Below are 27,585 nucleotides of genomic sequence, written 5' to 3' on the forward strand. Positions count from 1 at the left end.
CCGCCGGATGCCGTCACCGCCGCCCGCCCCGCCCGCCCCGCCGCCGCCGCCGCCGCACCGGCGCCGCCGAGCGCTCCGCACCCCGCCGCAGCGCCCGGCCCCCCTGCCCCGCGCTGCGCCCAGCTGCCCCGGGCACCCCCCGCGAGAACCGGGGCCGCTGCCCCTCACCGCGGCCTGGGGAGAGCCGCCCGCCGCCGCCACCGGGCACGGCCCGGGGCTCAGCGCGGCCTCCCCCCTTCCTGGCACGCGGCCACCGGGGCTGCCCGTGCCCACGGGAGCTGCCCGCGCCCCCCCGGGGACTGCCCGTGCCCCCCGGGAGCTGCCCGTGCCCACCCGGCCTGCCCGTGCCCCCCGCGGACCGACCGTGCCGGCCCAAGCGGGAGGCCTGGCTCTGCCCCGTGAGAGCCCAGACCCCCGCGGGCCCCGGGCACTGACCAGGGGTGCGAGGGCGCCCGCAGAGAGGGGGACCCAGAAGACGCCTCGTCTCGCATCCCAGCGCAGCAGACGGCGGGGTTGCTCCGCGACGCGGGGCTGGCGAGACGCGAGCCGGCCCAGACCGGCCCGTTCCAGCCCCGGCAGCCACCGGAGCAGGGGGTTCCTCAGCCAGGCCAACGGGAGCAGCGCCGGCCTTCCCGCAAAGTCCCTATCGCGGGGGCTGCAGCCCCGGGCCGGCGCGCAGCAGCCTGGCGGAGAAGCTGTCTGGAAAGCAGCAACACAAGGAAAATCCATCAGCCCCGTTTCAGGTTTCAGGAGAGAGGCTTCCACCGAGGAGAAAAGGTGAGAAGTGAATTGCGGCTCGTCTCGGCTTCGGTCATTCGTAAAAAACAATACGCTCCTGTCCCTCGCGTGCACGGGACCGTGTCGAGAGCAACGCAAAAGCCGGGTCAAGAGCAAAAAGCAGAAGCAGCAGAACCCAAACTGACCTGAATCCTCCGCACCTCGGAAGGGGTCTGGGCAGCCCTGGGTAGGAGCGGGTCCTACAGCTCCTTATAGAGAAAAGGAAGTCACTCGGATATCATGATCAAGATCATGAAGCATTAGCAATCGCACAGGAAACAGTCACCTTGGTAACTGAGATGCTGAGAACAGCCCAGAAAACCTGGCACAGGGCAGGTTTCTCTGTTAAACTGGGTTAGTTTTGCAGGGCGGACGCCTGGCTGCAGCGTCGCCCAGGGGCGGCAACTCCAGGCCGGGCTCACCCCGGCATCCGGCCCCAAGAGCCGCCGCCGGGGGCTGCCTGCCGTGGGGGCTGCGGTAGCCCAGGACCACCCTCTGGGGCCACAGTCCCGCCGGACAGCCGGGGGGGGGGGGCCGGCACCCCGTGGTCATGCAGCGCTCACCCCCACGCCGCCGCGGCCTGGTCAGGAGTCGTCCCTGGCGGCCGGTGAGCCCAGGCCGGCCCCGCAGCCCCTGGATGCGCAGCCAAGCCGGGAGCGCCCCACGGAGATATTCAGGAGATACGTGCGCTGGGGGCAGGTCCTGAGCTGGACTCTGGCCCGAAGGTGGGAGAGAGGGCGGTAGGCGGGCTGCCTCCCCCGGCCCCCGCCTGCACACCTTATCTTCAGATGCCTCATTCAGGGGCTGGTGGCCGTGCCGGGGGCAGGTGACAAGCCGTTGCACCTGGCCCCCGTGACACGTCACGCTGGGGAGAGGAGCTGACAAAGGGCCCTTGTCAGCGCGGCTTATCTCGGTGCCGCAGGGCGGGCAGGCAGGAAGCTCCTCTCTCTTACGGGAACTATTGGCTTTAGACCCGCACGCTGACCCCGCACCCCTGCCAAAGACAACGCCTGTAACCGGGAGCACCTGGCTGTGGGACAAAGCCACGGACGCCAACAGGATCCGCTTTCCCAGCAGCCCCCCGGGGCCGGGGTCGGCTGCAGACGGAGCAGAGAGCAGGGCCGCCAGGCTGGGTCTGAACGGCCGCCGTCCCCCCTACACATTGCAGGGCCGCTCGGCATCCCCCTCCTCGTCAGCTGCCGACGGGGCAGCGAGGGGGTGAAGCAGCTACTGCAGCCGCCTCTGCCAGGACCACGAACCCTCCTCTTAGACATTTAACTGACTTGGCCGTTGCTTGGAGGCATCGGCGCACTCCAGGAGACGGCCAGGAGCGGGCTGCTCCGTGCAGCGACTTCCAGCGCACCGTCACGCCGGCAGCGCGCTACCGTGAGCCAGCGGGCAGCTCCCCGTGAGGTCTGCCCTGCCAGGCCATGTCCCGTGGCATCCCCTGGAGCCCACGCTGTAGGCACAGGGGCCAAACTACTCACTGGGGCTGCGGGGAGACCCCCCCCGCTCCTCCGCACCAAGCACACTATGTGCCGTGGCCCGGCAGCACACAACAATCAATGGAAACCTACTTTCATGGAAAAATCAGGTCAATTTTCGGCTTTCGGGTTGCAGAGGTTGCACAAGCGCCAACAGTGATGCAACTGCCCATCTGCCCGAGCTTTCTGGGAGGCAGAGCAGCGACCGGGCTGCACCCCTGCCCGCAGGCACCCCCAGCCTGGGGGGAGCTCGGGGACGCAGCAGGGCCACGGCAGCGCCGCTCCCCAGCAGCGACCGCACTGCGGGCGAAAGCAGACCAGAGTGGGGAACCAGCGGAGGAAGGGCAGGGGGCCCTCACAAACAGCGGAGAAAACCAAATAACAGGCGGCAACAGCAGGCAGAGGACATCCCGAGGGACCAAATCAATAACGAAATGTTTACCTGGAGCACAGCAACCCGCTCTGCCCCCCGTGCCCCTGGGGGCGCAGGGCAAGCCCCCAGCCCCGCTGCTGTGCTGCAGATGTGTTTCCCCAGCCCCCCGCCCTGTGCTCTCTCCCGAAGCTCAGGCTGCAGTCCCCTTTCCCTGGAGCTTCTCCGGCCCCTCTCCTCCCCTGCCTCCCCTCCCCTCCCCTCCCCTCCCCTCCCCTCCCCTCCCCTCCGGACACTACCGCCAGGCTCCTGGGAAGGCCCCGGTGCCCCCGAAGCTGGGACTGCCGTGGCCCAGCTGGGAGCTGCGCTCCGCAGGGTGCTGCTGGCTGGAGAGGCTCTATTCATAGCCACGCTCCCAGACACAACATCTCACTGTGGTCACACGCAGGGGACTCAAGGCCCAGCCCGAACACCCTGACCTTGCCCTGCGGTACAGCTGCAGACACAAACAGCAGCGGCTCAGGGTGGTTCTGTAACTTTATCTGCCTCTGACTTCGTCATCAGCAGCCGTAACGCTGCCAAGGTATCGACCCGCAGCCTGCCACAGCACCGCCCCTGCCCTGGGCTGCGGCGCGGCGCACCCCGCCATCGCCCGTCCCCCTACAACTGCAGCCGTGCAGGTGCAGGGACATCCTGGCCCGGCCCGAGCACTGTAGGGTGCCTGCGGCACTCGGCGGGCTCCACACGAGTGACACGCACCGGAACACAAGTACGCACGTGCAGGGAACACCAGGCGGAGAGCCCACCCGTGGCCCTTCGGCAAGAGCCCTGTTTGCCCGTGGGCTTCGGCGGGCTGGGGAGGTGGGTGCTTACGGATACGGACACACAAATCTAGCCCAAAGCCGGGCAGGCACAGGTCTCCACTAGCAAGCTGGCAGAGCGCTGAGGAGCAGATCGGCCCGTGCCGGGTGCTGGCCGTGCTCTGGGCTCGCTCCCGCCAGCAGCTGCCAGCTTCACACGGCCTCGCACCGCCCCGGGAACGGGGGGGCTCAGCCCCGTGAAGTGCCCCCCGCCCCGCCACAGCCCCGCCGCCGGCTGCCAAGCCACCGCAGGGCTGACACGTCAGCGGCCGCCGCGCTGGGAGAGGGGGCTGGGGCTACCCTCAGCCACACCAGCTCCCGGCAGCCCGTCTGCCGCATCCCCAGGGGCTCCGGTAAGGGCAGGTGCAGAGCCGCGACACCCCCGCGCGCCCTGCGCCGCCACGGGCACCGCCACGGGGCCCTGCCCGGGGAGACCTCGGGGCTGGGTCCCCCCACGGCTCCTGCCGCCAGCTCGGGCAACGCCAGCACTTGGTTTCTCCAGCCTGGCTGTGCCTCTCAAGGGGACGTGGGGCAGTGAAGACACGTCGCAGGCCGAGGGCCGCTTCTCACCGCGGCTTCCAACGCCTGCGGTCGCAGAGCTGAGCCAGGCCGTGAAAGCATTTCCCTGTTTGCCGAGGTCTTTAGTTTTGCTTCACCTGAGCGGGACATTATGTGCTTTGTGTGCAACTCCCAAGCTTCCCTTAAACCGGTGCGTCTAATTGTTTCACCGAGTCATATGTTGAAGCTCGCTCCTTGCCATGGTGGCACAGGACTCATTAGGTGGGAACGCACTGTGATAACCCTCAAGATTAATATCTCATCAGATGACCAAACGCAGAGCAGGAGCTCTAATTGTCGGCTGGCATAAAGGCCAGAAACACCCGAACGAGCTCTTGCTTATTCCTGGGCAAGGCTGGGGAGGACCATCAGTTGCTATAGGATTATAAAGCTACTAATGCCTCAGCTGCGGAGGTAAACCACAAGCTACAGGGCACCGAGAGAGCCCCGCGGCGCTGGGGTCCCACCGCACACCCCGTCCCTCCTCCCTGCCCAGCTCTAGCGGGGCTGTGCCCGCTGCCGCAAGGACGCGCTGAAGCAGGGGGGCCCTGGGGAGAGCCCGCAGCTCCGCCTGGGGCTCGGCAGTGGAAACAGGGTTGTCCGAGACAGCTCCTGGAGGGTGCTGCAGGGAGACCTTCCCCAGCGCCCCAGCAAGAACCGAGCCCAGGACACCCGGGCGCAGTGCTGCGAGGGGCTGGGTCCGCCCGCCCCCCCGTGCCCGGGGCAGCCACCCCCCGCCCGCAGCCCGGCAGGATCGCCGCTACCCGACTGGATCCGTCCGGCCCCGGCCCGCAGAGGTGCCGGGGCGAGAGGAGAGTCCCCAGGAGAGAGCCTGCCTTCATGCCAGCCTCAGGACCTCCGCAGCCACCGCTGGGACCCTCCAACCCAGCGGAGCCGCACCCAGACCAGGGGCAGTCCTGCTGCTGAGAATCGGGTCTGCTCCCAAGACTGGCCGAATTAGATCCTCCCAGGAGGACATCTTCCATCCCGGAACCGAGGACACCGACAGGAAAAGAATTCCCTGCGCTTCCTTTGGGATCATGCTCCGGCGCTGACCCCACCGACTGGAAAAGCACGCTTGCTTTGGGGTTTCCTGGCTGCCCCCCTCCAGCGCTGGCCTCGCCCTACACGGCCTCCGCTGCACGGCCATGACGGCACCTGCTCCGGTGAGGGCAGAGCAGGCACCCGGCAGCACAGGGTTAAAGCACGGCTCTGGCCCCTCTGCTTCCCAAATCCCCCTGCCGAAGGGTGCCACAGGCCGATTCACCCAGGCAGACTTCCTGGAAGATAAAACCTCTTCCTTTCTTTCGAGAAGGCGGCACAGGATGGCAGACGTGGCTGCCGGTGGTTTGTGACACAGTTTTGCCCAGCTTCAAGAGATGACTTGTCTTCTGTGGCTGGATGCCAGAGCAGGGGCAACTCGCGCAAGCCAATCGCTCCCAGCTCTGCCCTCAACTTTCCTCTGTGAAACCTCGCACCCCTCAGAGGTTGACGTGTGCTGACGCGGGCAGCACCTGGCCGCTTACGGAAAACCCCTCGCGCCTGCCACGAAGCAGCCGTGGCCCCGGCCCTTCCCGACACATGCCACCGCCGTCACCTCACCGGCACCACCGGCAAGCCCAGGGGCTCCCCCAGCCCCGCGCCGCAGCACGGCAGGAAGGTCCTGCTGCGCCAGGAGCAGCCCTGCCTCCCGGCACCGGCCATCCCGCGGACTGCGGTGGGACGCACGGCCCCGCAGCGGCCGCTCGTCCTCGCCGCCTGGGAGATGGGGAGCCAGGCGGCAGCACTGGGGCTTGGTAGGGCCGGCTGTCAGCGGGCAGAGCAGGAGGGCCGGGGCTCGGCTCTGGCTGGCGGAGGCGGCAGCCACGACCAGCCAGCTCCAGCTCTGCCCCGAGAGCGGCGCTGTGGGCCGTGGGTGCAGCGCGGACCCACTGGCGGCTCTGCCACCGGGCCCCACTGTGCACCGAGGGGGCAGCGGTTTTCTCAGGCTGTGTCAGGAGGAATTCGGCAACCCTGCCAAGCGCAGGACGCGTCCCACAGCCTGGCAAGGCCCCGCGGGCGTGACAGCGATGACACCACCAAGACGCTGAGCGCTCGGTGTCCAGGTGGCCGTACCAGCAGTGGCCGGCTCAGCCTCCGCGGTTTGTCACTTCCACCCCAGCCCCACGCGAAGGGGGAATCATAGAATTGTTTAGGTTGGAAAAGACCTCTAAGATCACCAAGTCCAACCGTTAACCCGGCACTGCCAAGCCCACCACTACACCGTGTCCCTAAGCACCACATCTACACGGCTTTTAAATACCTCCAGGGATGGGGACTCCACCACGTCCCTGGGCAGCCTGTTCCAATGCTGGACAACCCTTTCAGTGAAGAAATTTTTCCTAATATCCAGTCTAAACCTCCCCTGGCACAACTTGAGGCCATTTCCTCTCGTCCCATCACTTGTTACCTGGGAGAAGAGACCGACCCCACCTCTCTACAGCCTCCTTTCAGGCAGTTGTAGAGAGCGATGAGGTCTCCCCTCAGCCTCCTTTTCTCCAGGCTGAACAACCCCAGTTCCTCAGCCGCTCCCCATCAGCCTTGTGCTCCAGACCCTTCCCCAGCTCCGTTGCCCTTCTCTGGACACGCTCCAGCCCCTCAATGTCTCTCTGGGAGTGAGGGGCCCAGCACTGAACACAGCATTCGAGGTGCGGCCTCAGCAGTGCCCAGTACAGGGGCACGATCACTGCTCTACTCCTGCTGGCCACACTGTTTCTGATACAAGCCAGGATGCCATTGGCTTTCTTGGCCACCTGGGCACACTGCTGGCTCATATTCAGGCAGCTGTCGACCAACACCCCCAGGTCCTCCTCTGCCAGGCAGCTTTCCAGCCACTCTTCCCCAAGCCTATAGCGTTGCCTGGGGTTGCTGTGGCCCAAGTGCAGGACCCGGCACTGAGCCTTGTTGGACCTCATACAGTTGGCCCCAGCCCATGGATCCAGCCTGTCCAGGTCCCTCTGCAGAGCCTTCCTGTCCTCCAGCAGATCAACAGTCCTGCACAACTTGGTGTCATCTGCAAACTGACTGAGGGTGCACTCGATCCCTTCATCCAGATCATTGATAAAGACGTTAAACAGAACTGGCCCCATCACAGAGCCCTGGGGACACCGCTTGTGACCAGCCACCAACTGGAGTAAACTCCATTCACCACCACTCTTTGGGCCCGGCCATCAGCCAGTTCTTTACCCAGCGAAGAGGACACCCGTCCAAGCCATGAGCAGCCAGTTTCTCCAGGAGAATGCTGTGGGAAACGGTCTCAAAGGCTTTACTGAAGTCTAGGTAGACAACATCCACAGCCTTTCCCTCATCCACTAGGCGGGTCACCTTGTCATAGAAGGAGATCAGGTTGGTCAAGCAGGACCTGCCCTTCCTAAACCCATGCTGGCTGGGCTTGATCCCCTGGTTATCCTGTACGTGCTGTGTGATGGCACTCAGGATGATCTGCTCCATAACCTTCCCCGGCACCTAGGTCAGGCTGACAGGCCTGTAGTTCCCCGGGTCCTCCTTCCGGCCCCTCCTGTAGATGGGTGTCACATTTGCTGACCTCCAGTCAACTGGGACCTCCCCAGTTAGCCAGCACTGCTGATAAAGGATTGAAAGCGGCTTGGTGAGCACTGCTGCCAGCTCCCTCAGTACCCTTGGGTGGGTACACCCAGACCCACAGACTTGTGTGTGTCTCAGTGGTGTAGCAGGTCGCTAACCATCTCCCCTCGGGTTATGGGGGCTTCATTCTGCTCCCCGTCCCTGGCTGCCAGCTCAGGGGCTGGGTACCCGGAGAACAACTGGTCTGACTGTTAAAGGCTGAGGCAAAGAAGGCATGGAGTACGTCAGCCCTTTCCTCATCCTTGGTCACTGTGTTTCCCCCCACATCCAATAAAGGATGGAGATTCTCCTTAGCCCTCCTTTTGTTGCTAATGTATTTATAGAAACATTTTTTACTGTCTTTTACGGCAGTAGCCAGATTAAGTTCTAGCTGGGCTTTGGCCCTTCTAATTTTCTCCCTGCATAACCTCACGACATCCTTGTAGTCCTCCTGAGTTCCCTGCCCCTTCTTCCCAAGGTCATCAACTCTCCTTTTTTTCCTGAGTTCCAACCAAAGCTCTCTGTTCAGCCAGGCCGGTCTTCTTCCCTGCCGGCTCATCTTTTGGCACATGGGGATGGCCTGCTCCTGTGCCTTGAAGATTTCCTTCTTGAAGAATGTCCAGCCTTCCTGGACCCCTTTGCCCTTCGGGACTGCCTCCCAAAGGACTCTGTCAACCAGGCTCCTAAACAGGCCAAAGTCTGCCCTCTGGAAGTCCAAGGTGGCAGTTCTGCTGACCCCCCTCCTTACTTCTCCAAGAATCAAAAACTCTATCATTTTGTGATCGCAGTGCCCAAGACGGCCTCCAACCGTCACATCACCCACAAGTCCTTCTCTGTTCACAAACAGCTCCAGCGGGCGCCTTCCCTAGCTGGCTCACCCACCGGCTGTGTGAGGAAGGTCTCTGCCACACACTCCAGGAACCTCCCAGACTGTTTCCTCTCTGCTGTATTGTATTTCCAGCAGACATCTGGTAAGTTGAAGTCCCCCAGGAGAACAAGGGCTAGCGATCGTGAGACTTCTCCCAGCTGCCTACAGAATATTTAATCTGCCTCTTCATCCTGGTCGGGTGGTCTATAACAGACACCCACCACGATATCTGGCTGGCTGGCCTTCCCCTCGATTCTTACCCATCAACACTCAACCCTATCGTCACCATCATTAAGCTCTGGACAATCAAAGCACTCCCTAACGTACAGGGCTACCCCACCGCCTCTCCTGCCTCGCCTCTCCCTTCTGAAGAGTTTCTAGCCATCCATTGCGGCACTCCAGTTGTGCCAGTCATCCCACCATGCTTCCATGATGGCAACTACGTCATGGTTTTCCTGCTGCACAATGGCTTCCAGCTCCTCCTGTTTGCTGCCCGTGCTGCGTGCATTGGTGTAGATGCACTTCAGCTGGGCTATTGATCCCGCCACCTTTTGGGGGGAGAAGCCCCAATTCCTACGTGACCGCTCTCAGGCGCTTCCGTGGTTTCTAACACATCCATAACCCTTTTGTGTTTGCTGCCGCATGGATCTCCATCCCCTGCCTCCACTGAGACGGCAGACCAAAGGGCCTTGCTAGCACGCCGTCCCTCAAACATCGGCGTGCCACCCCCAGGCTTATCTCTAGCGAGCCTGGTTGTATCCCTTTCCCCTTCAAATCCAGTTTAAAGCTCTTGCAATGAGCCCTGCCAAGTCCCGCGCAAAGACCCTTTTCCCCCTTTGAGACAGGTGCACCCCGTCTGTCGCCAGCAGGCCTGGTGCTGTGTAGACCAACCCATGATCAAAAAAACCAAAATTCTGCCGGTGACACCAGGCTCGGAGCCAGGTATTGATCTGCCAGCTCTTCCCGTTTCTTCCCTCCTCATTCCCTGCAACTGGAAGGACAGAGGAGAATACTACCCGTGCTCCTGACCCCTTAACCAGTCGTCCCAAGGCCCTGAAGTCTCTCCCGATTGCCCTTGGACTTATTACAACATCATCGCTGCTTCCCTGAAAAATCAATAATGGATAATAACCTGAGGGGCATCCCAGGGCGGGAAGCTTTCTCTTCACCTCTTTAACCCAGACCCCAGGGAGGCAGCTGACTTTCCTAAGAAGTGGGTCCATCTGCGTATTGGGCCTTCTGTTCCCTTCAGAAGGGAGTCTCCTACGACAATGAGGCACCTTTTTTCTTTATGGAAGTGGTTTTGACACAGGGCGTAGGCTGACTTAACCTCGGTGACACCTCCAAGCTAGGTGAACCATCGTCCTCGTCACTGTTTGGTTCCACTTGCAGAGCCTCGTAGCTATTACGCAAGGGCACCTGGGGCAGTGGGGCAGTCACGGAGGAGACGCACCTGCTGCGCCGGGCAGGAACTCGTTGCCATTGCCCCATCCCTTCAGTCACTGCCTTCAGCCAGGCGGAGCGAGGACAGGGGATCCTCCGTGTCACGTGTCCCGTCTGCCTTTGGGCCTGTCTCGGGGAAGGCAGGGTGCGACTCCAGTAGTCCATCTCTCCCTCGCGCTCCCTGACACTCCTCAGCCTACTCGCCTCCTCCCGGAGCTCTGTCACTAAGCGGAGGAGTTCCTCTACTTGGCGCACCTCCCACGGGCACGCTCGCTGCTGCCGTCCGTCCTGGCGTAAGGGCAGGGCACACCCTGCACCCCGACTGCACCCCGACGCCTGGCTGGCAGCGTGCTCCCACCGGAGCTCTGTCCGGGAGCTGCATCGCTCATGGGGGGTGCAGAGCTCGGAGAGGCCATGGCTTTCTGCCGGCTGGATACCATTGCTCCCTGGTCAAGCTGGCAGAGCTTCAGCGCCCTTCCTGCGCACCCTTCCACGCAACTGTCACGCAAACTGCCACGCCAACGGCAGCGCCATGCCCTTGCTGACGTGCCACGCCCCATTTGCCCGCACCGTTGGCGGCGCTCCCGGTCGCAGCGCTCCCTGAGCGCTCCTTCTACATGTGCGGGGGCCTCGGCTGCGGCTGCTCCTGGCCCTGCCCGGGTCTCCTCAGCCGCTGTCGCATGAGCTGCGGGCTCCTGGGCGCTCTCTCTGCTCCCCCCGGTTCAGGAAACCCCCCCTGCGCACCGCGCTGGCGCGCTCTGCCACGGATCCTGCCGGCACCAGAGCTGCTTGCCTCGGCACCGGAGGAGGGCACAGGCGTGGCGGCAGGGGACGATCCCCTCCCTGCCCGTGGGCCGGCTGGCAGCCGGGGAGGCACCGCGACCCTCGGCGGCTCGGTCCCCTCCCGACACGCCGCGCCGTGCGTGGCGCAGAGCGAGCACCCGGGTAAACGCCTCCGTACCCACGAGGGCAGCAACAGGCGCCGGCCGGGGCTCTACAGCCAGCGCCGCCGGCCGCCACGGCACCGGTCGGACGCGGCGGGAGGCCGGGGCCGGGGCCAGGCTCCTCCGGCCGGCCAGCGGGGATCTGCCCGACTGGGTAGGGAACCGCGACTGGCGAGCGACGGCCTTTCCCTCCGGCTACGGCTCCGCCGGCGCCTCGCCCCAGCGCCCCGGTGGACGGCGGGAAAACCGCACCGCTGCGTAAGGGAAAGCAACCTGCCCCGGCCGGGGCGCGGGCCCGGAGCGACCGGCCGTCACCGGCCCGAGCGCGGGGCTCAGGCGCGGCTTCAGGGCCCGCAGCCGTGACCCGGGCCGGGTGCCGAACCGCGGGCTGCGCGGGGCAGAGCGCTGCCGCCGCCGGGGCGGGAGCTCCCCGCCGCCACCCCGCGCCGGGGCGGGACATCTCCCGTCTCCCGTCTCCCGCCGCGGGCCCGGCTGAGGCCGCCACCGGCTCCGCGCAGGACGAGCCCGGCCAAGGGCGCGAGGGCCCGGCGCGGCCCGGCCCGCACCGGGCCCCGCCCCCGCCCAGAGCACCGGAGCCGCCACCGCCCGGAGTGCCGCGCGGCGCCCCGGAAGTGACCCCATGCACCCAGCATCACTTCCGGTCACTCGCGGCGAGTTCCGCTTCCGGCGGAAGTGGGGGCGCGGTTCCCGTTCCGGGTGAGCGGCTGCGAGGAGCCGTTGTCAGCGGCCGCTGCTCGACCCCGGCCCGGCCTATCCTGGCCCCGGCCCCAGCCCTGCCGCCACCATGTCGGTCCCCAGCGCCCTCATGAAGCAGCCGCCGATCCAGTCCACGGCGGGCGCCGTGCCCGTCCGCAACGAGAAGGGTGAGTGGGGGGGCCGCGGCCGGGGCCGGCCCAGCCGTGGCGGCGGGGGGACGCGGGCCCGGGCGCGGGGCCCCTGGTGACGGCCCGGGCGCCCGCAGGCGAGCTCTCCATGGAGAAGGTGAAGGTGAAGCGGTACGTGTCGGGGAAGCGGCCCGACTACGCGCCCATGGAGTCCTCGGAGGAGGAGGACGAGGAGTTCCAGTTCATCAAGAAGGCGAAGGAGCAGGAGGTGGAGCCCGAGGAGCAGGAGGAGGAGCTCGCCAACGACCCCCGGCTCCGACGGCTCCAGAACCGCATCGCCGAAGATGTGGAGGAGCGGTGAGTGCTGGGGTCAGCGAGGAGCTGAGTCCCTGCCCGCCCCGCCGCGCCTCCCTGCAGGTTTGCCCTCGCGGGGGGCTGGGGCGCCCGAACCCCGCTCAGCCGCGCTGCAGCGAGGAATTGCAGGGACGCCGGGCAAGAGCTGGGAACGTTCCCTAGGCAGCGCAGCAGAGTCTCCGACTCTTCTCACGTCTGCGCTGCCCGTGCCTCGGGCTCCGGCTCTGCTATCAGCGGCCCTTCCACCCAGGAGCCACCAGGGCACAGCCCCGTGTCTGGGTGGGATGGGTGGGTGCAAGTGAAAACAGGCTCCAAAATAAAAATCAGTGCAGCGTGCTGAGGCTCAGGGCAGTGGGAAGGGACGGTGTCGCATGAAGTATGCTCTGGGCAGGGAGTAACCGAGTGCCGTTCGCCTCCTCCCGCGGAGCTGCTGCCAGTAACGGGCAGGCTTCCCGCTCGGAGCACGGACAGGGAGGAGCTGCCGGTGCCCGGCCACTCCAGCTTCCTGGGAAAGAACGCGTGGGGTCTGCCCGTGCTCGGCCGTTCCAGCGTTTACCACGGCCTCATTAGGAACGATTCACGAACAGTTAACTGCTTGCAGACTCTTTACTTTGAAGTGCCGTCATTTAATTGGGGTCTGTTGCAGACTGGCAAGACACCGTAAAATCGTGGAGCCTGAAGTGGTTGGAGAAAGCGATTCAGAGGTGGAGGGGGAAGCTTGGCGCCTGGAGCGGGAAGACACCAGCGAAGAGGAGGAGGAAGAGATCGATGATGAGGTGCGCTTGCAGAGCCGACTAACGGGCCTAGGGGGGCCCCTGAATGGCACAGGCTGGAACTGCCTTTTGCACGGATGTGTGGGCTGTCTGCGGGAGCTGGACAAGAGTCACAGCTGGCCGTGACTTAACTCGTGGGGTACCGTCCTGTTGCGCGGGATGGGACACCGGGAGAGGCCACCCTGCGCCCGGAGGGACGGGCGTATCGTCTCGTAACCAACACTCCAGACATTGCCTGTTTTGGACAGGGGAGTGGGAGGGAAGCGGTAGCGGGGCCGGTCCTCTGACTCCTCCGTGTTTGTCTCCGTTAGGAGATCGAGCGTCGGCGCGGGATGATGCGTCAGCGAGCACAGGAGAGGAAAACCGAGGAGATGGAAGTGATGGAGTTGGAAGACGAGGGTCGATCCGGAGAAGAGTCCGAGTCAGAGTCTGAGTACGAGGAGTACACGGACAGCGAGGATGAAATGGAGCCGCGTCTCAAACCTGTCTTCATCCGCAAGTGGGTGACGCGGCCGCGTGGGTCGGCCCTGGGCGAGGACACGGGAGTCGGGAGCTGGGGGCCGAGCAGACACGGCTGCCGTGCTCTCCTCTTCCTTGCCGTGGGGCGGCGGTTTGCCTCCTCGGGGGGGAGCGAGGGGCAATCCCTGCACTGGCAGCCCCTCGTCAGCTGCGTCGGTCGCTGCAGGATCAGGCTGTGGGTCGAAGTCACAGCAGGGTCTGACCGGAGCCCTCGGGCAAGTGCCGTACGGTGGCAAAGAGAAGCCGTCGGCAGGCCGTGCCCCGCAGCTGGTGGCTTGGTCTCCTATCGCTCGTGTGCGCGCCTGCAGCTGTAGGGGAACGGCGTGGTAGCCCCGGTGTGGGCAACGCCAGAAAGGGGAGAGCCCTGGGACTCAGCCCATCCTTGGGGATGGGCCCACGAAGGCTGAAAGCGGCTGCGGTGCAGGAGGGGGAGAAGTCTGCGAGGAGCCAAGTGGCTGCGCTGGCTCACGGAAAGGCTGAAGGCTGTTGTGGTCCCTGCCCGCAGGAAGGACCGGATCACCGTTCAGGAGCGAGAAGCAGAAGCCTTGAAGCAGAAGGAGCTGGAGCAGGAGGCAAAGAGGCTGGCGGAGGAGAGGCGCAAGTACACGCTCAAGGTGCCAAGGGGCGGGCTGGGCGTCGCGCGGGGGGGCGGCAGTCGCCGCAGCAAGCTTAGCTTGCTCCTTGCTGCAGATCGTAGAAGAGGAAGCGAAGAAGGAGCTGGAGGAGAACAAGCGCTCGCTGGCAGCACTGGATGCACTCGATACAGATGATGAGAACGACGAGGAGGAGTACGAGGCCTGGAAAGTACGTGAGCTGAAGCGTATCAAACGGGACCGTGAAGAACGAGAAGCGTAAGTATCGTCTGTGTAGACAGGAGGCTGAGAGCTCGCAGCCCCGGCCCCGCAGGCTCGTGGGCAGTTGAGGCGTCTCTTCCTCGGGGTTCCCTTTGGCAGCAGGGTCTTAGCTAGGCCAAGCGCCCAAAGCCTCTCCTGCCCGCCCTCGGGCTGCCTCTGCTCCCTAGAGTCAGTAAATGTACGGGACAGCAGCTGTCTGGGAGGGTGCTGGGGGACACGGGGTCTCAGGGGTTTCTCTCCTGCCCAGCATGGAGAAGGAGAAGGCGGAGATCGAGCGCATGCGGAACCTGACGGAGGAGGAGCGCCGGGCCGAGCTTCGGGCCAACGGCAAGGTCATTACCAACAAGGCGGTGAAGGGCAAATACAAGTTCCTGCAGAAGTACTACCACCGCGGCGCCTTCTTCATGGTGAGTGGTGCTGCGAGGGCCTGGGCATGGCCGCACTGGCAGCAGGGGCTGGGCCTGCGCTCCGGAGGGGCCGTGCGAGACCACGGGGACGTCTTCTCCCTGTGCGGAGCCTCCCCCCGCGGCGCCCTGGGCTGGGGGTGTCCTGGGACAAGAGCTGGCCCTCGGGGGCAGCACGGGGCTGAAGTGACCGAGGTGATCTGAACTCAGCCAGCTCTTGTGGCAGAAGGTGAGCGGCGACACCGATGCGGTCGGGAGAGGGCGAGCGGTGACACCACGGCAGCCTGCCGGGCGCTGGCCTGCAGCCGCTCTCTGGAGCCCGAGCGGGACGGGCCCGGTTCCTCCTGGAGCCGGCCTGCGCTGCCTCGCCAGAGCACGTTAGGTTGAGGGTTCCCAGTTGAGACGGAGTCGAAGCAGCAGAGCTGTCCCCGTGCTGCTGTTCGGGCTGAGGGACCCCGCCAGAACCGAGCCAGCTACGGCCTGGGCTCTGGAGAAGTGGCCTGAGGGGACGTGAGGGTGGCCACCAGGGCCAGGCCTTCAGCCGACCTTCAGCAGTAGGTTAATAGGACTGCAAGCACCGTGGCAGCCCCCGGCAGAGCAGCGATACGGCCTTCTAGTGGCTCTCGCCCACTTCTGCTGGCGCTTGCTGGAATCCTGCAGGCTGAGCAGATGTGTCCTTCACCTGCAGGATGAGGACGAGGAGGTGTACAAGAGGGACTTCAGTGCCCCGACCCTCGAGGACCACTTCAACAAGACCATCCTGCCCAAAGTCATGCAGGTAGGCATGCTGGCTGGAGTCGCGGTTCCTCGGCGGGGGCAGGAACTCGTGTGCTGGGGGGGAGGAGCCGCGGGTCCCTGCGTCCTCCCCAGACGGCTGCTCATGAGCTTTTCTGCTCCCCAGGTCAAGAACTTTGGGCGCTCGGGGCGGACGAAGTACACGCACTTGGTGGACCAGGACACCACCTCCTTCGACTCCGCCTGGGGCCAGGAGAGCGCGCAGAACACCAAGTTCTTTAAGCAGAAAGCAGCGGGCGTACGGGACGTCTTCGAGAGACCCTCAGCCAAGAAGCGAAAAACCACTTAAGGGAGCGGGCAGGAGGGCGCTTCTCTGCCAGCTGCCGGGAGCCTGGGCAGGGACAGAAGGGCCACAGCGCTGTGCCAGGACGCGTGCGGTGACAAGCTCTTCCTCTGTGCCCCTGTGCCACACCTGCCCTGCCGAGGCGGTGTCCCGCTCCCCACACTGCGGAGGCCCAGCGGGCTCCCTGCCTGGGTGCTGCAGAGGACGACAGCCTGTCCGTGCCGGCCAGGCCTGCGGCCACGCCGCCGTCCCACCAGCAGCCGCCCTGAGAGCCTCGGCAGCGCCCGACAGGGCTGCGCGGGAGCGCGGCAACACCCCCGGCTCCAGCACACCTACTTTTGGAGGAATTAACGGACTTTTACACCGTCTGGTCCACAGCATCTCCCTGTCGCTTGTACTTTCCCCGTTACCAGTCTGGGCCCTTTTTTGGTGTGGAACAGCGGTGACCCCGAATCCTCACCCTGGTTCCGCAGGGCTTGGCTTTTCTACCTGCACGGGGGGGGGGGGGGGGTCGGTTTGATTAAAGCGGTCGTTTTCTTACACGTTCAGGCCCTGTTGTCGTGGAACGCGGCCGTCCTGTTCCGCGCCCTCCTGCAAGCCAGGACAGGCTGGCGCAGCCTGGGGGCCACCGGCCCGGGCGGGGTGCGTGAGGGCAGCCGTCGCCGCACCTGGCTCGCTGCTGCTCCCTCGCCCTCGGGCCGAGGACGGGAGACGCAAGGTGTCCGCTGTGGCTCCTGGGACGCAGCACAGCCCCGCAGCCGCCATTAACAAAACTCCTCGCGTTTCCAGGGCGCGAGCGCTCGCGGTAGTCAGGGGTGGGGGCGCGGGGGGGGCTCTGCCCGGGCATCTGGTCACAGCCAGAGTCGACGAGGCGGGAAGGGCCGGCGCAGCACTCCCCTGCCAGACCTCGGGTGCACCCGCCAGCGCCTGAGCAGAGACAGCGGAGGGACAGGAGCCGCTGCGGTCCAGAACAAGGGGTGGGGGGGGTGAGGTTAAAAGCGGGAAGAACAGCACGTCTCAGCGCTCAGGCAGGTCGCCTCGTCCTGTTCCGGTCGCGGGATGCCCGGGCGCTGCCGGCACGATGCCGCACGTCTTCCCGCAGGCCGGGCCCCGCTCGTCAGCACCGCGTGCCCTGCGGGACCCGCCGGGCAGGGGCAGGCACCTGGCGCCGCGCGGACCACAGTGACAGCCCGCTCCCAGCGCTGCCTTTATTGGGTAAGGTAACACACCGCGTCTCCGGCCAACCCCACGTGCGGCGAGGGAGCGCTCGTCGGGCGGGCCCGGCGCTCAGTTGGTGAGGGTGATGAGCGCCTCCACCACGTTCCCCATGTGCTCCCGCAGGCTGCGCTCCGCGGCCGCCCGCGAGATCTCCATCTCCGTCATCTGCAGGGAAATGGCCGCGGCCCCGGGCAGCGGCCGCAGAAGGGTGTCGCGGGCCGAGCGGGGGTCGGCAGCGGGGGCCGCCGGCCCCAGCACCCGCCCAGCCCCAGCCCCGTCCCGCGGTGCGGTTCCGGTGAGCGGACGCCGGCAGCAGCCGAGGTTTGGGACGCGCCCCCGCCCCTACTCACGATCAGCTCCAGGTCCTCCTTCTTGATGGTCACCTTCGCCAGTTCCTTCTCCCTGCGGCAGGAGCCAGGCCGACCCCGGTGACCGGCAGCCCCCCCCGCCGGGGCGGGCCGTGCTCGGGGAGGAGGCCGGGCGCCCGCCCCGGCTCCCGGGGAAGGGGGGGGGGGAGGGTGTCAGACGGGGAAGCCGCGGGCCGGGGCCGGACCGGGCGCTGCCCAGAGCCCCGAGCGGGCGCGGGCAGTTACCTCTCCTGCTTTGCTTTCTGCTCCCGGGACCTCCGGTCTCCGATCACCGACATGGCCTGCCAGGACGAGCGCAGTCACCGCGCTGCGCGGCACCGGGCGGGTCAGCGCCGCGGCCCGGCGGGACGGGCACCGGGACGGGCACCGCGGCTGCCGTGCGGGCGCGGCGCTCAGGGCCCGGCCCGGCCCGGCCCGGCCCCCCCCCGCCGGCAGCGCCCGCCCGCCCGCCGCCGCCCGCCCCGCCGCACCGTCTCCAGGTTGGAGCTCTGGATCTCCTTCTCCTCCGCGTAGTCCGTGACGCGCTCCAGGTCCGCCGCGCCGCTGTCGTGCTTCCGCGGCTTCTCGGCCGCGCGCCCGCCCGCCCCATCGCCGCCGCCGCCGGAGCCGTTGGGCTCCGTCTCCAGCTCCAGCTCCACGTCCCCCTCCGCCGCCATGCCGCCGCCGCCGCTCCCCGCTCCGCTTCCGGGCACGTGCCGCCGCCGGAACCAGCGAGCCGCGCGCGCCGGCGGGCCAGAGCGGCGGCGGGGGCGGGCACGGCCCCTCCCTTCGCCAGGCCCCGCCCCGCCCCGGCGGCGCCTCCCCCGCCGCTCTCCAGGCCGCGGCCCCGTCCCGCCGCCGGGGGGCGCTGCGGAGCCGGGCAGCCCGAGCGGCTGGGGAGGGTCCCCGGCGGGCGCTGCCCCGGCCCCGGGGGCGCCGGGGGGCTCACATACCGTACGGGGCGCGGCCCTGCCCGCCGCCCCCCGCCCGCCCGCCGGCCGAGCGGCCGCTAAGCCGGGTAAGAGGGTCAGGGATCCCGGTTTGGCTCCCGCCGCGGTCACACGCCGGGGAGGGACGGGACCGGCCCCGCGCCGCCGCCCGCCGCCGCCGCGGTGGCCGGACCGGCTTCCCCGGGCGCTGCCCGGGAGCGGGAGGCGGCCGGACCGGGGCCGTGCCCGCTGGCCGGCGTGCCCTGGGGCCGGGCCGGCGGCGGCCGTACCTGCAGCGCGGCCCCGGGAGCCCGGCAGGGACGGCGCTGGCTGCCGTGGGGCACGGGCCGGGGAGAGCGGGGCCGCCGCCGCCGCTCCCCTCCCACGCCGCCCGCATCCCGCCGGGGACAGGCTGCGCCCCGCGCTGTGGGGCAGGGAGCCCTCCCGCACGGCCCGCGCTGCTCTGAGCCGCTGCCTGAAGGCAAAAGCGCGGGCGGGCGCAGGCCCGTGGCAGAGGGACGCGGCCCTGCCGCGGGCGGCTGTGGGCGGCGGGTGCTCAGATGGGCCCGGGGGGCCCTGCCGCCCACGGCCACGCAGGGCTGCCGCAGCCGGGAGCGCTCCCCGCTGCGCGGCCGCGCAGCTGCCAGGGCCGCCTCGGCAGCCAGCCGGCCCCGGAGCCGTCTGCGCGCTGCCGTGGGCCGTGGCACTGGGGGGCCAAACCGCGGCGGCAGCTCCGCGCCCGCTCTGCCCGCTCGGCAGGGCCGGGTGCCCGGGCTGGAGCAGTGAGAGGTGTGGGGCCCGCAGACCCCGGGGGCAAGTGCCGCAGGCGCGGCGCTCCCCAGCCCCTGCCCCGATCCGCAGCGTCCCCGTGGGACCGCAGCCGCCCCTTCTCCCTGCCGGGCAGAGCGGCCGCCCCGGCTCTCCGGCCTCGTTCCCCGCGCTGCTTCGCCCTCGCAGCGCGCTGAGCCCGGGGGGTCTTTACAAGACCCCGGCGCTGCAGACCGGGGCGGCACAGGGCCCTGCTCCAGCCCCTCTCCGCTGACCCGGAGGACAGCGCTGGGCTCTGCCCGTGGCGCTGCCTCCGCAGCACACCTCCTCTGGGCTGGCCCGGGAGCGTCCCCGGGAGCGGGGCGGGCGAGCACAGGTCGTGTCTGACTCGTTGGCCTTGCCGGGCAGCCGGGAGCCCTGCGCCACCGTTGCCGCTGGGCTCTGCCATCGGCTGGCCACGCTGCCGGGGACCGACTCCGCTGTCAGCTCTCCAGGTCGGCACCGGGGCCTCGCGCCGGCCCCGCGGCACCTCCCGCCCTGTCCCCGTGCACCCGGGGCTGCGTCCGGCCGTGCCACGCTGGCCCGGCAAACCTGCCAGGGAGTCAAACAGGAACCCGCCCCGAGAGCGGCCTCCTGTACCGGACTTGGACCTGTGTCTGTCGGTCCCGTGCCAGCTCCTCCGTCTCCTGTGCCCGCTGCACCGTGTGCTGCACCCACCTCCGTGGCAGCCTCCGGGGCCCTTTCCCCCCCAGCTCCCGGCCTCCCGCCGCTCCTAACGCAGGGACGTGTGCGTGGGGACGAGCCAGCCCAAAATGTCCCACGGGATCCCAGGGGGCTGTGGTGGGCTGACCCTGGCCAGCAGCCGAGCACCCACACAGCCGCTCGCTCCCCACCCGCAGCGGGACCGGGAGCGAGTAGGAAGAGCAAAAGCAAAAAACCTCATGAGTCGAGATACAGACACGGGAACCTGTGAAGGAAAGAGGAAAAATAAAACAAACCCCAGCACTGTAAAGGCAGTCGCTCACCGCCTCCCACCAGCAGCCGCGTGCCCAGCCAGTCTCCAAGCAACAGCCACGCTGGGAGCCAAACCCCTTCCTCCTCCTCTGCCTCCGGTCTCACTGCCGAGGACGACGCCGTGTCACGGACCGGCACTTTGGCCTCCCAGCCTCCTGCCCCCCCCGGCCTCCTCGCTGGGGGGAGAGTGGAGGAAGGCAGAGCCTTGCCGCTGGGCGAGCCCGGCAGCAGCAGCAGCCCCAGCAGCAGCGCCTTGTCGAGGCTGCTCCAGCACAGAGCCGGAACAGCTGCGGAGGAGCTGAAGGAGGGTGACGCCGGCCCGGCCAGGCCCAGCACAGGGCCCCCGGGGCAGCAGCAGGCCCCTCTGCATCCCTCCAGCTTGTCCCCAGCTCCTGCCCACGCTGGGGAGATCCCACTCCCCGGCTGGATGTGCTGGTCGCCGTCCTTCTGCCCACGCAGCCCCTGCCCCCCCCCCCAGGGGCACCCTTGGGTGCCTCTGTGCCCGTGGGTGCCTTTGCATCCTCCAGCCCTTTGGGACCCCCGCGCCTTCCAGCCACGCTGCACAGCAGCATGGTGCCGCTCTGGGACCAGCCATCGCCACGCAGGCGACGGCACCCTGCGGACCCCACGTGCCCCCCATGCCAGTCCGTGCCCAAGCCGGCTGCCAGGGCCTCATCCCGCCCAGCGAGGGGCCGGGGTCCCGTGGCCGGGGGTCACTGGACAGGCTCCCCGCAGAGTGCCCCGACGGTGGCTGCTGGGAGGTGGCAGCGAGCAGATGGCGGGGCGGGCCAAGCCGACAATCCCCCTAATCCCATCAGGGCAGCGGGGGCCGAGCGGAGCCAAGCCGGGCCATGGCGGGCACACGGGCGCACGGCCGCCTCCTGCACTCGCTGCTCTGCCAGGTGGGACTGAGGGGCCCATCGGGGCTGGGGGGGGGCTGGACCGGGGCGGGGGTGCCAGGCCGGGCTCAGGGGCAGCTCTGCCCCGGTGGGGTCCCTGCTGACCCCGGTGCTCCCCCCAGCTGTGCTGCGGTTGTGGCTGCAGCTCCTGCCGCGGGCTCCGTGTGTCCACGGGCACCCGAATCCTCTACACGCTCCTGCACGTCCTGGCCTCTGCCGTGTGCTGCCTCATGCTGTCCCACACCGTGGCCCAGGCTGTCAGGGAGAAGGTGACGGCGGGAGCTGGGACACCCAGAGTGCCGGGAGGGCGGGGGTCCCAGGGGTCCCAGGGGTGCCGGGGGTCCCAGTGGTACCGGGAGTGCTGGGGGTGCCGGGGGTCCCAGGGGCGCTGGGGGTGCTGGGAATGCCGGGGTACCAGACATGCCAGGGGCACTTAGGGGTCCCAGGAGCACTGGGGTGCCAGAATTGCCAGGGGAGCCAGGAGTCCGGGGATGCTGGGGATACTGGGAGTAACAGGGCTGCCGGGAGGGCCAAGGGGGAAGGGGTGCCAGGGGCACCGACGATGCAGGACTTGCCCAGCGCGCGGGGGGTGCCAGGGGTGCTGGGGCTCCCAGGGGTACGGGGGATGGAGAAGGTATTGGGGATGCTGGGGGGGTCAGGAGGCCAAGGGTGCTGGGTGCCGTGGGTGCCGAGGGGTGTCAGGCGCACCAGCAGTCCCACCCCGTTGCTTGCCGTGCCTGCAGGTGCCCTTCTCGGCGGTGCTGTGCGAACACCTGCCCGGGGGCACGGACTGCGAGCGGCTGGTGGGCTCCTCGGCCGTGTACCGGGTCTGCTTCGGCACCGCCTGCTTCCACCTGGCGCAGGCCGCCCTGCTCCTCAACGTGCGCTCCAGCGCCGACTGCCGCGCTCAGCTCCACAACGGGTACGGGGACGGGGCGTGGGGCTGGGCCGGGCTGCCGGGGGCCGCCGGGGGCTGCCGGGGGCCCTGTCTCCCAGACGCTCACTGCCCCGCAGGTTCTGGCTCCTGAAGCTGCTGGTACTGGTGGGGCTCTGTGTCGCCAGCTTCTTCATCCCCGAGGACGGCTTCATCCGAGGTGCGTCCCTCCCCCACCCGAGGTGGCACCCTGGGCCCCCGGCCGTGGCCCCCACGTGCCCCCTGGGGTAGCCCCACTCTGCCCTCTCCCTCCAGCCTGGCACTACACGGGCGTCTGCGGGGGCTTCGCCTTCATCCTCATCCAGCTGGTGCTGATCACCGCCTTCGCGCACACCTGGAACAAGAACTGGTGAGTGCCGGGGTGCCGGGCGGGCGCCTGCGACCTGCCAGCTCTCACCCGCTCTCCCGGCAGGCTGACGGGCGCCGCGCAGGACAAGCGCTGGTACCTGGCCGTGCTGCTGGCCACGGCCACCTTCTACACCCTCGCCTCCGCTGCCTTCTCCTTCCTCTACAAGTACTACACCCACCCGGCCGCCTGCCACCTCAACAGGGCGCTGCTCACCGTCAACGGCAGCCTCTGCGGCATCATGTCCTTCATCTCCATCACGCCCTGCGTGCGGCTCAGTGAGTGCTGCGCGGCACGGCGTGGCGCGGCGTGGCACGGCAGGGGCCGCCGCGTTGCAGGGCTGGCTGCGTCCTGGGGCTGGGGGGGGCAACTGGGGGGCTCCCAGCTTAGGGCAAGCGCTTGGGCACCTGGGGAGGACCCAGCTCCCCAGGGCTCCCGCCGGCCCCTCCTGTGCCTCGGCACAGGGCGTTGGGCAGGGGAGCGGCGGGAGGGGGCTGCCTGGGCCCCGTGCGGAGCCCATCCGCCAGCTCGTGGTGCTCCTGGGGCTCCGGCGATGCCTCTGACCCCATCCTTGCAGAGCAGCCGCGATCGGGGCTGCTGCAGTCCTCAATCATCAGCTGCTACGTGATGTACCTCACCTTCTCCGCGCTGTCCAGCCGTCCCCCAGAGAGAGGTGGGTGCTCCTGCCTGCCACCGGCAGCCCCCCGCGCCGGGGCGTGCGCCCATCTCACCTCCGCCTCCCCGCAGTGCTCTACAAGGGGCAGAACCTCACCGTCTGCTTCCCAGGCGTCCGGCAGGATGAGCTGCAGACGGAGGACACCACCGTCGCCGTCTTGGGGGCCACCATCATGTACGCCTGCGTCCTCTTCGCATGGTGCGTGTGCCCGCGGCGGGGGGCGGGCGGGGTGCCCATCCGGGGCACGGCCAGCCCGGCAGGCACCGCACAGGGACCCCGTCCCCAGCCTGTGGCACGGGCAGCGGAGCTGGGGGATGTCCCGAGGGATGGCAGGGCCAGAGCAGGCTGGGCATCCGCGGGTGGGCAGGGGCAGTGCAGTGAGCCCAGGCACGGCACGGCAGGTCTCCTGCGGCCGTGTCAGCTACACGGGATGGGCTGGGGGCCTGGCACAGGGCGGTGGGTGCCCGTGCTATGCTTTCTGCCTCTCTCCCGGGCACAGTAATGAAGCCTCCTACCTCGCCGAAGTCTTTGGGCCCCTCTGGATGGTCAAAGTCTACAGCTTCGAGTTTAAAGTGAGTGCGGATGCTGCCCCACCAGCTGTGCCCCGTGTCCTGCCACAGACACCCCGGACCCACCACCCCAAGCCCTCCTGAGCCCCCGTCCCAGCCCTGGGCCTGCGGCAAAGGCAGGTTCATCCAGCCAAGCACAGGGGGCTTCCCACAGCGCATCCCCGCCCACACCGGCTCCTCAGAGCCAGGCAGCCCCAGTGCCGGGCAGGGCCGGATCCTGTAGCAGGGCTCAGCCCAGCAGCGGTGGCCGTGGGACCGGGCTGCCCTGCCCCAGCCGCAGTTGCCAGTGCACTGCTCTCTCTGCAGAAACCTTCCTGTTGCTTCTGCTGCCCCGAGAAGATGGAGGAGGAGCTGAGAGGTGGGTGCAGGGTGGGTGCAGTAGCACGCACCCTCGGGCGCCTGTGTCCCAGCCCAGGGTGCCGGCGAGGAGGGGGTGCAGGAGCTGCCATGGCCCCGTGCTCTCCCAGGCACCGAGCAGACGTGCGAGCCAGCGGAGGAGACCACCAAGGGACAGTGCATCGTCCAGGACGAACGAGACCGGGTGGTCTACAGCTACTCAGCCTTCCACTTCGTCTTCTTCCTCGCCTCGCTCTACGTCATGATGACCCTCACCAACTGGTTCAGGTAGGGCCCCGCGCTGCTGCCCGGCCCTCCTTGCTCTCGCTCCCCTTCCCTCTTGCTAGTGCAGCCGCCCAGCCGGGACTGCGGCCCTGCCAGCGTTGTCACCCCCCCCCGGTGTCATCGCCCTGCCAGCTCCAACCCACTCCCCGCGCGGGCTCGGGCTGCAGCGTTGCACTCCTCACCGGCCCTCTGCTCCGGGCCGTGCTGGCGTCACCAAGCTGGTGCCTGCTGGGGAAGCGCACAGCTCTGCACCCGCAGACCTGCGCCGCTTCAACCAACGGCCCCTGCCACGGCTGCAGCGAGACGGGCTGGGGTCTGTGGGGCTCCATGGCAGGTGGACGTGCCCAGGGACGCACAGCTGCCGGGACATGGGGTGACCTGGTGGCTGCAGCTGGCGCTGGGATCCCCCGTGTCGGTGTCCCTCAGGCGCCCAACGCCTGCCCTCTCCCACCAGCTACGAGAACGCGGTGCTGGAGACCACCTTCACGCATGGCAGCTGGTCGACCTTCTGGGTGAAGATGTCCTCGTGCTGGGCCTGCGTCCTGCTCTACCTGTGGTTGCTGCTGAGCCCCCTCTGCCTCCGCGGCTCCCCCCAGCACCAGCGCAGCAGCCAGGCCCTGCGCATCCTGCGCCGACGACGCGCTCCGCAGCGCATCAGCGTCTCCACGTAGTCCCTGCTGGGACGGACTGTGCCCAGCCCCTTGCACGGCAGCAGACGGGGCTGGTGTCTGCCATGCCCTGTGCCTGTGCCCATGCCCTGGCCCCGCTGGGTCCCGCTGGCCTCCCTTGACCCCCTGTCCCAGGAGGCAGCGGCATCTGAGAGCCTGAGGGGGACCCAGGAGGGGGGGGCTTCCAGGGACACCGGTCCTGCGCTGAGCCGCGGCCACCCAAGGGGCCGGCCAGAGCGAGCCCGGGTGGCGGGCTCTCAGCCCGGGCTGCTGCCCGGCTCCTTCTGGGCAGGGAGGCAGCTCCTGCCGCGCCAGCTGCCAGCCCAGCTGCCCTGGCCTCGGGCCTGCGGGGGGAGCGGGGCTCTGCCCCGGCCGCCTCCACGTCTCAGCTCACCCGCTGGCGGTGTGCTCATTGTAAATAGCTCCTCGAATTTTTACATAAAACTCTGAGCTGAGCCCGTGCCATCCGCCCCCATGCAGGCAGATACTGTGGGGCTGGGCACGGAGGTGCCCGCAGCGTCCCAGCGCCGGCCCCGTCCATGCAGCAGTCATGGCCAAGGGCACTTTTGGGGCGGCTCTGCTGGAGAGGGGACAAGCGGGGGGCTGGCAGAGCAGGGAGCGCTGGCCTGGGGTCCAGGGCTCCAGAAGGGCGTTCAGCCCACGGCTGGTGCCCCCAGCACGCTCCCCGCTGAGCCCCTGGAGGAACCAGCCCCCTCTCAGGACACAGGGATGGCTCCAGCGCAACGCGGTGCTGGGTGCACCAGCCTGAAAGGTGCTCGTGAGCCGTCGGGGCACCGAGCCCCAGACGAGCGCCTGCCCGGGCAGCAGGGACTGTCCCAAGCCGCTTGGCCAAGGACCTGCCCCAGGATGCCGCGGACGATGTCAGGCTGTGGGGGCCCGTGGGCATCATGCCCAGCCCCAGCTGCAGCTGCAGCTGCTCCCGTCCCCCCACAGCAGCTGCCCTTCTCCCTGGGGACCGTGGTCACAGCACCCCCAGACCTCCCTGCACCCCCTCTGCTCTCTGCGGCTGAGAAAAGCCCCGGGGAGGATGGACAGACAGGTGGACAGATGGACGGAGCCCCCAGCACCTGCCAGCGCCCAGTACCTCAGCGGGCCCGGCGGGAGGGGAGGCTGGGAGAGCCAGAGGCGCTGGGTATGGGTACGGGTGTGGTACTGGTGTGGTACTGGTGCGGGTACGGGTGCGGATACTGGTGTGGGTACGGGAGTGGGTGCTGGTGTGGGTACGGGAGTGGGTACTGGTGCCGGTACCGGAGCGGGCCGGGGCACCGCGGGGGGGCAGGGGGGCCCATGGCGGCTGCCCGGGAGGGCGCGGGACCGGCGCTGCTGCAGGACCGCGGGCCGGCCCCGGGCCCCCGCCCCGCCCGCAGAGCAAACACGGCGGGGCGGCTCCCCGGGGCCCCGCAGCACCGTGGGGCCGCGGCACCGGCTGCGCCCGGCTGGGCCCACGCGGCGGCGGCGGCGGCCGGTGCTGGAAGGGGCCCGGGACCTGCGGCCGGGCCCCCGCGCCCGCCGGCACGACGCAGCCCCGCAGGAGGTGAGGCCGCAGGGCGGGGGGGGCGGCGCGGGGCCTGGCCCCGTCCCGGTGCCGGTGCGGTGGCGCAGCCACCGCGGGGTCCCCGCCTGGAGTGGCAGCGGCTGCGCTGGGAGCGGCAGGGGCGGGGGTCCGCAGAGCCCGGTGCCCGGTGCGGGGCTGCCCCGGGGGCTGCGGCTCGCACCTCTCCCTCCCCAGGAGATGGAGGGACCCACGCGGGGCTCGGGGACGGGCGTCGGGCGGCTGCGGCGCCAGCTCGGGGACGTTGCCCAGGTAGGGCTGGGAGGGGGGCCGGGCAGGGGTCCCTGCAGCCCCGGGCACCCCGGGGCCCCCCGGTGCGCCGGGCTGTGGCCCAGCAGGGACCCGTCTCACCCTGCCCAGGAGAACGAGGGGCTGCGTCGCACCCTGCGCGAGGCCGAGCGCGGCATCTCCCAGCTGCGGGCGGAGCTGGCGCGGCTGCGGGGGGACTTCGCTGAGCGGGCCCAGCAGCGCAAGAGGTGGCGCTTTGGGGGACGGGGGTGGCGGGGCCGTCCCCAGCTCTGCAGGAGACCCTGCTTGCACGCGGCCCAGCGCCAACCCCGTGCGCTGCTCCGGCAGCCGAGCGGGCGGCCCTGCCGGCGGGCGCCCCGCTGAGCCCGGCTGCAGGCGGGGGGGGCTCTGCCAGACCCTGCGCGCCCCTGCCCGCCCTGCTGCCGTGGGGAGGGCCAGGCACCCATCGGGGAAACGCCGCCCTGCTCGGCCCAGCCATGAGCACGGGCAGCTGGGAAGCCTGCCCGGAGCTGCTGGCACGTCCCTCCGGGCCTGTCGTTGGCAAGCCCCGTGACGCCGGGTGTCCTTGGGGCTCCCCGGCTGTCCCGGCACCTCCACGGGCACCCCTGCCTCCCCAGGTGCGGGGGCCTGCTGGGTCGGGGCTGGAAGGCCGCACGCAGCCCCTGTGCCAGCCGAGGGGGCGGGTGCCCACGGGGGCCCGGCCGTGAGGATGCCGTGTCCTTGCAGGGAGCAGCTGGCCCCGCGGGAGATGGCAGAGGAGAACCTGGCATTCGCGAGCTACGTCAGGATGCTGCGGTACGTCCGAGCCTGGCCGGGCAGCCAGCCACGGGGGCAGCTGGGGACGTGCTCTGCCCGGGGGGTGCCATGGCTGTGGGGTGCCGTTGCTGCGGGTACAGCCCTCCCCTGGGCCGGCCCCTGCTGCCCCCAGGCCTCAGGCTGCTCCCTCCCTCCAGGACGATGAACAGGAGCCTCTGCGAGAGCAACGGCAGCCTGCGCTCAGCCCTGCCGCTCGGCTCGCGCGC

The 27,585-nt window shown here is 68.7% G+C and overlaps 4 protein-coding genes across 4 annotated transcripts; 3 read left to right on the plus strand and 1 right to left on the minus strand.

The window, feature by feature from the left end:
- The first annotated feature begins 7 nt into the window (after nucleotides 1-7).
- Nucleotides 8-1,824, plus strand: LOC142411974 (uncharacterized). Its single transcript, XM_075506634.1, has 2 exons — nucleotides 8-777; nucleotides 1,749-1,824. Exons 1-2 carry the CDS (start codon nucleotides 8-10, stop codon nucleotides 1,759-1,761), a joined length of 783 nt encoding a protein of 260 aa, XP_075362749.1. The 3' UTR covers nucleotides 1,762-1,824.
- A 9,786-nt stretch (nucleotides 1,825-11,610) lies between these two features.
- Nucleotides 11,611-16,289, plus strand: MFAP1 (microfibril associated protein 1). The gene is made up of 9 exons (XM_075506537.1): nucleotides 11,611-11,809; nucleotides 11,908-12,127; nucleotides 12,771-12,900; nucleotides 13,209-13,396; nucleotides 13,922-14,030; nucleotides 14,107-14,267; nucleotides 14,518-14,677; nucleotides 15,363-15,452; nucleotides 15,576-16,289. The coding sequence occupies exons 1-9, from the start codon at nucleotides 11,731-11,733 to the stop codon at nucleotides 15,756-15,758; spliced, it is 1,320 nt and encodes a 439-aa protein (XP_075362652.1). The 5' UTR covers nucleotides 11,611-11,730; the 3' UTR covers nucleotides 15,759-16,289.
- Nucleotides 16,290-16,946: 657 nt separating this feature from the next.
- HYPK (huntingtin interacting protein K) lies at nucleotides 16,947-18,094 on the minus strand. Its single transcript, XM_075506538.1, has 4 exons — nucleotides 17,809-18,094; nucleotides 17,564-17,619; nucleotides 17,321-17,372; nucleotides 16,947-17,135 (listed from the first exon to the last, which is right to left on the minus strand). The coding sequence occupies exons 1-4, from the start codon at nucleotides 17,992-17,994 to the stop codon at nucleotides 17,040-17,042; spliced, it is 390 nt and encodes a 129-aa protein (XP_075362653.1). The 5' UTR covers nucleotides 17,995-18,094; the 3' UTR covers nucleotides 16,947-17,039.
- Nucleotides 18,095-18,208: 114 nt separating this feature from the next.
- Nucleotides 18,209-25,188, plus strand: SERINC4 (serine incorporator 4). The gene is made up of 13 exons (XM_075506536.1): nucleotides 18,209-18,335; nucleotides 20,847-20,930; nucleotides 21,050-21,196; nucleotides 21,671-21,849; nucleotides 21,942-22,021; nucleotides 22,117-22,210; nucleotides 22,274-22,485; nucleotides 22,785-22,880; nucleotides 22,955-23,081; nucleotides 23,383-23,455; nucleotides 23,759-23,810; nucleotides 23,920-24,076; nucleotides 24,528-25,188. The coding sequence occupies exons 2-13, from the start codon at nucleotides 20,880-20,882 to the stop codon at nucleotides 24,742-24,744; spliced, it is 1,485 nt and encodes a 494-aa protein (XP_075362651.1). The 5' UTR covers nucleotides 18,209-18,335; nucleotides 20,847-20,879; the 3' UTR covers nucleotides 24,745-25,188.
- Nucleotides 25,189-27,585: the final 2,397 nt, after the last annotated feature.

This window comes from Mycteria americana, chromosome 6 (assembly GCF_035582795.1).
Source record: "Mycteria americana isolate JAX WOST 10 ecotype Jacksonville Zoo and Gardens chromosome 6, USCA_MyAme_1.0, whole genome shotgun sequence".
NCBI lineage: Eukaryota > Metazoa > Chordata > Aves > Ciconiiformes > Ciconiidae > Mycteria > Mycteria americana.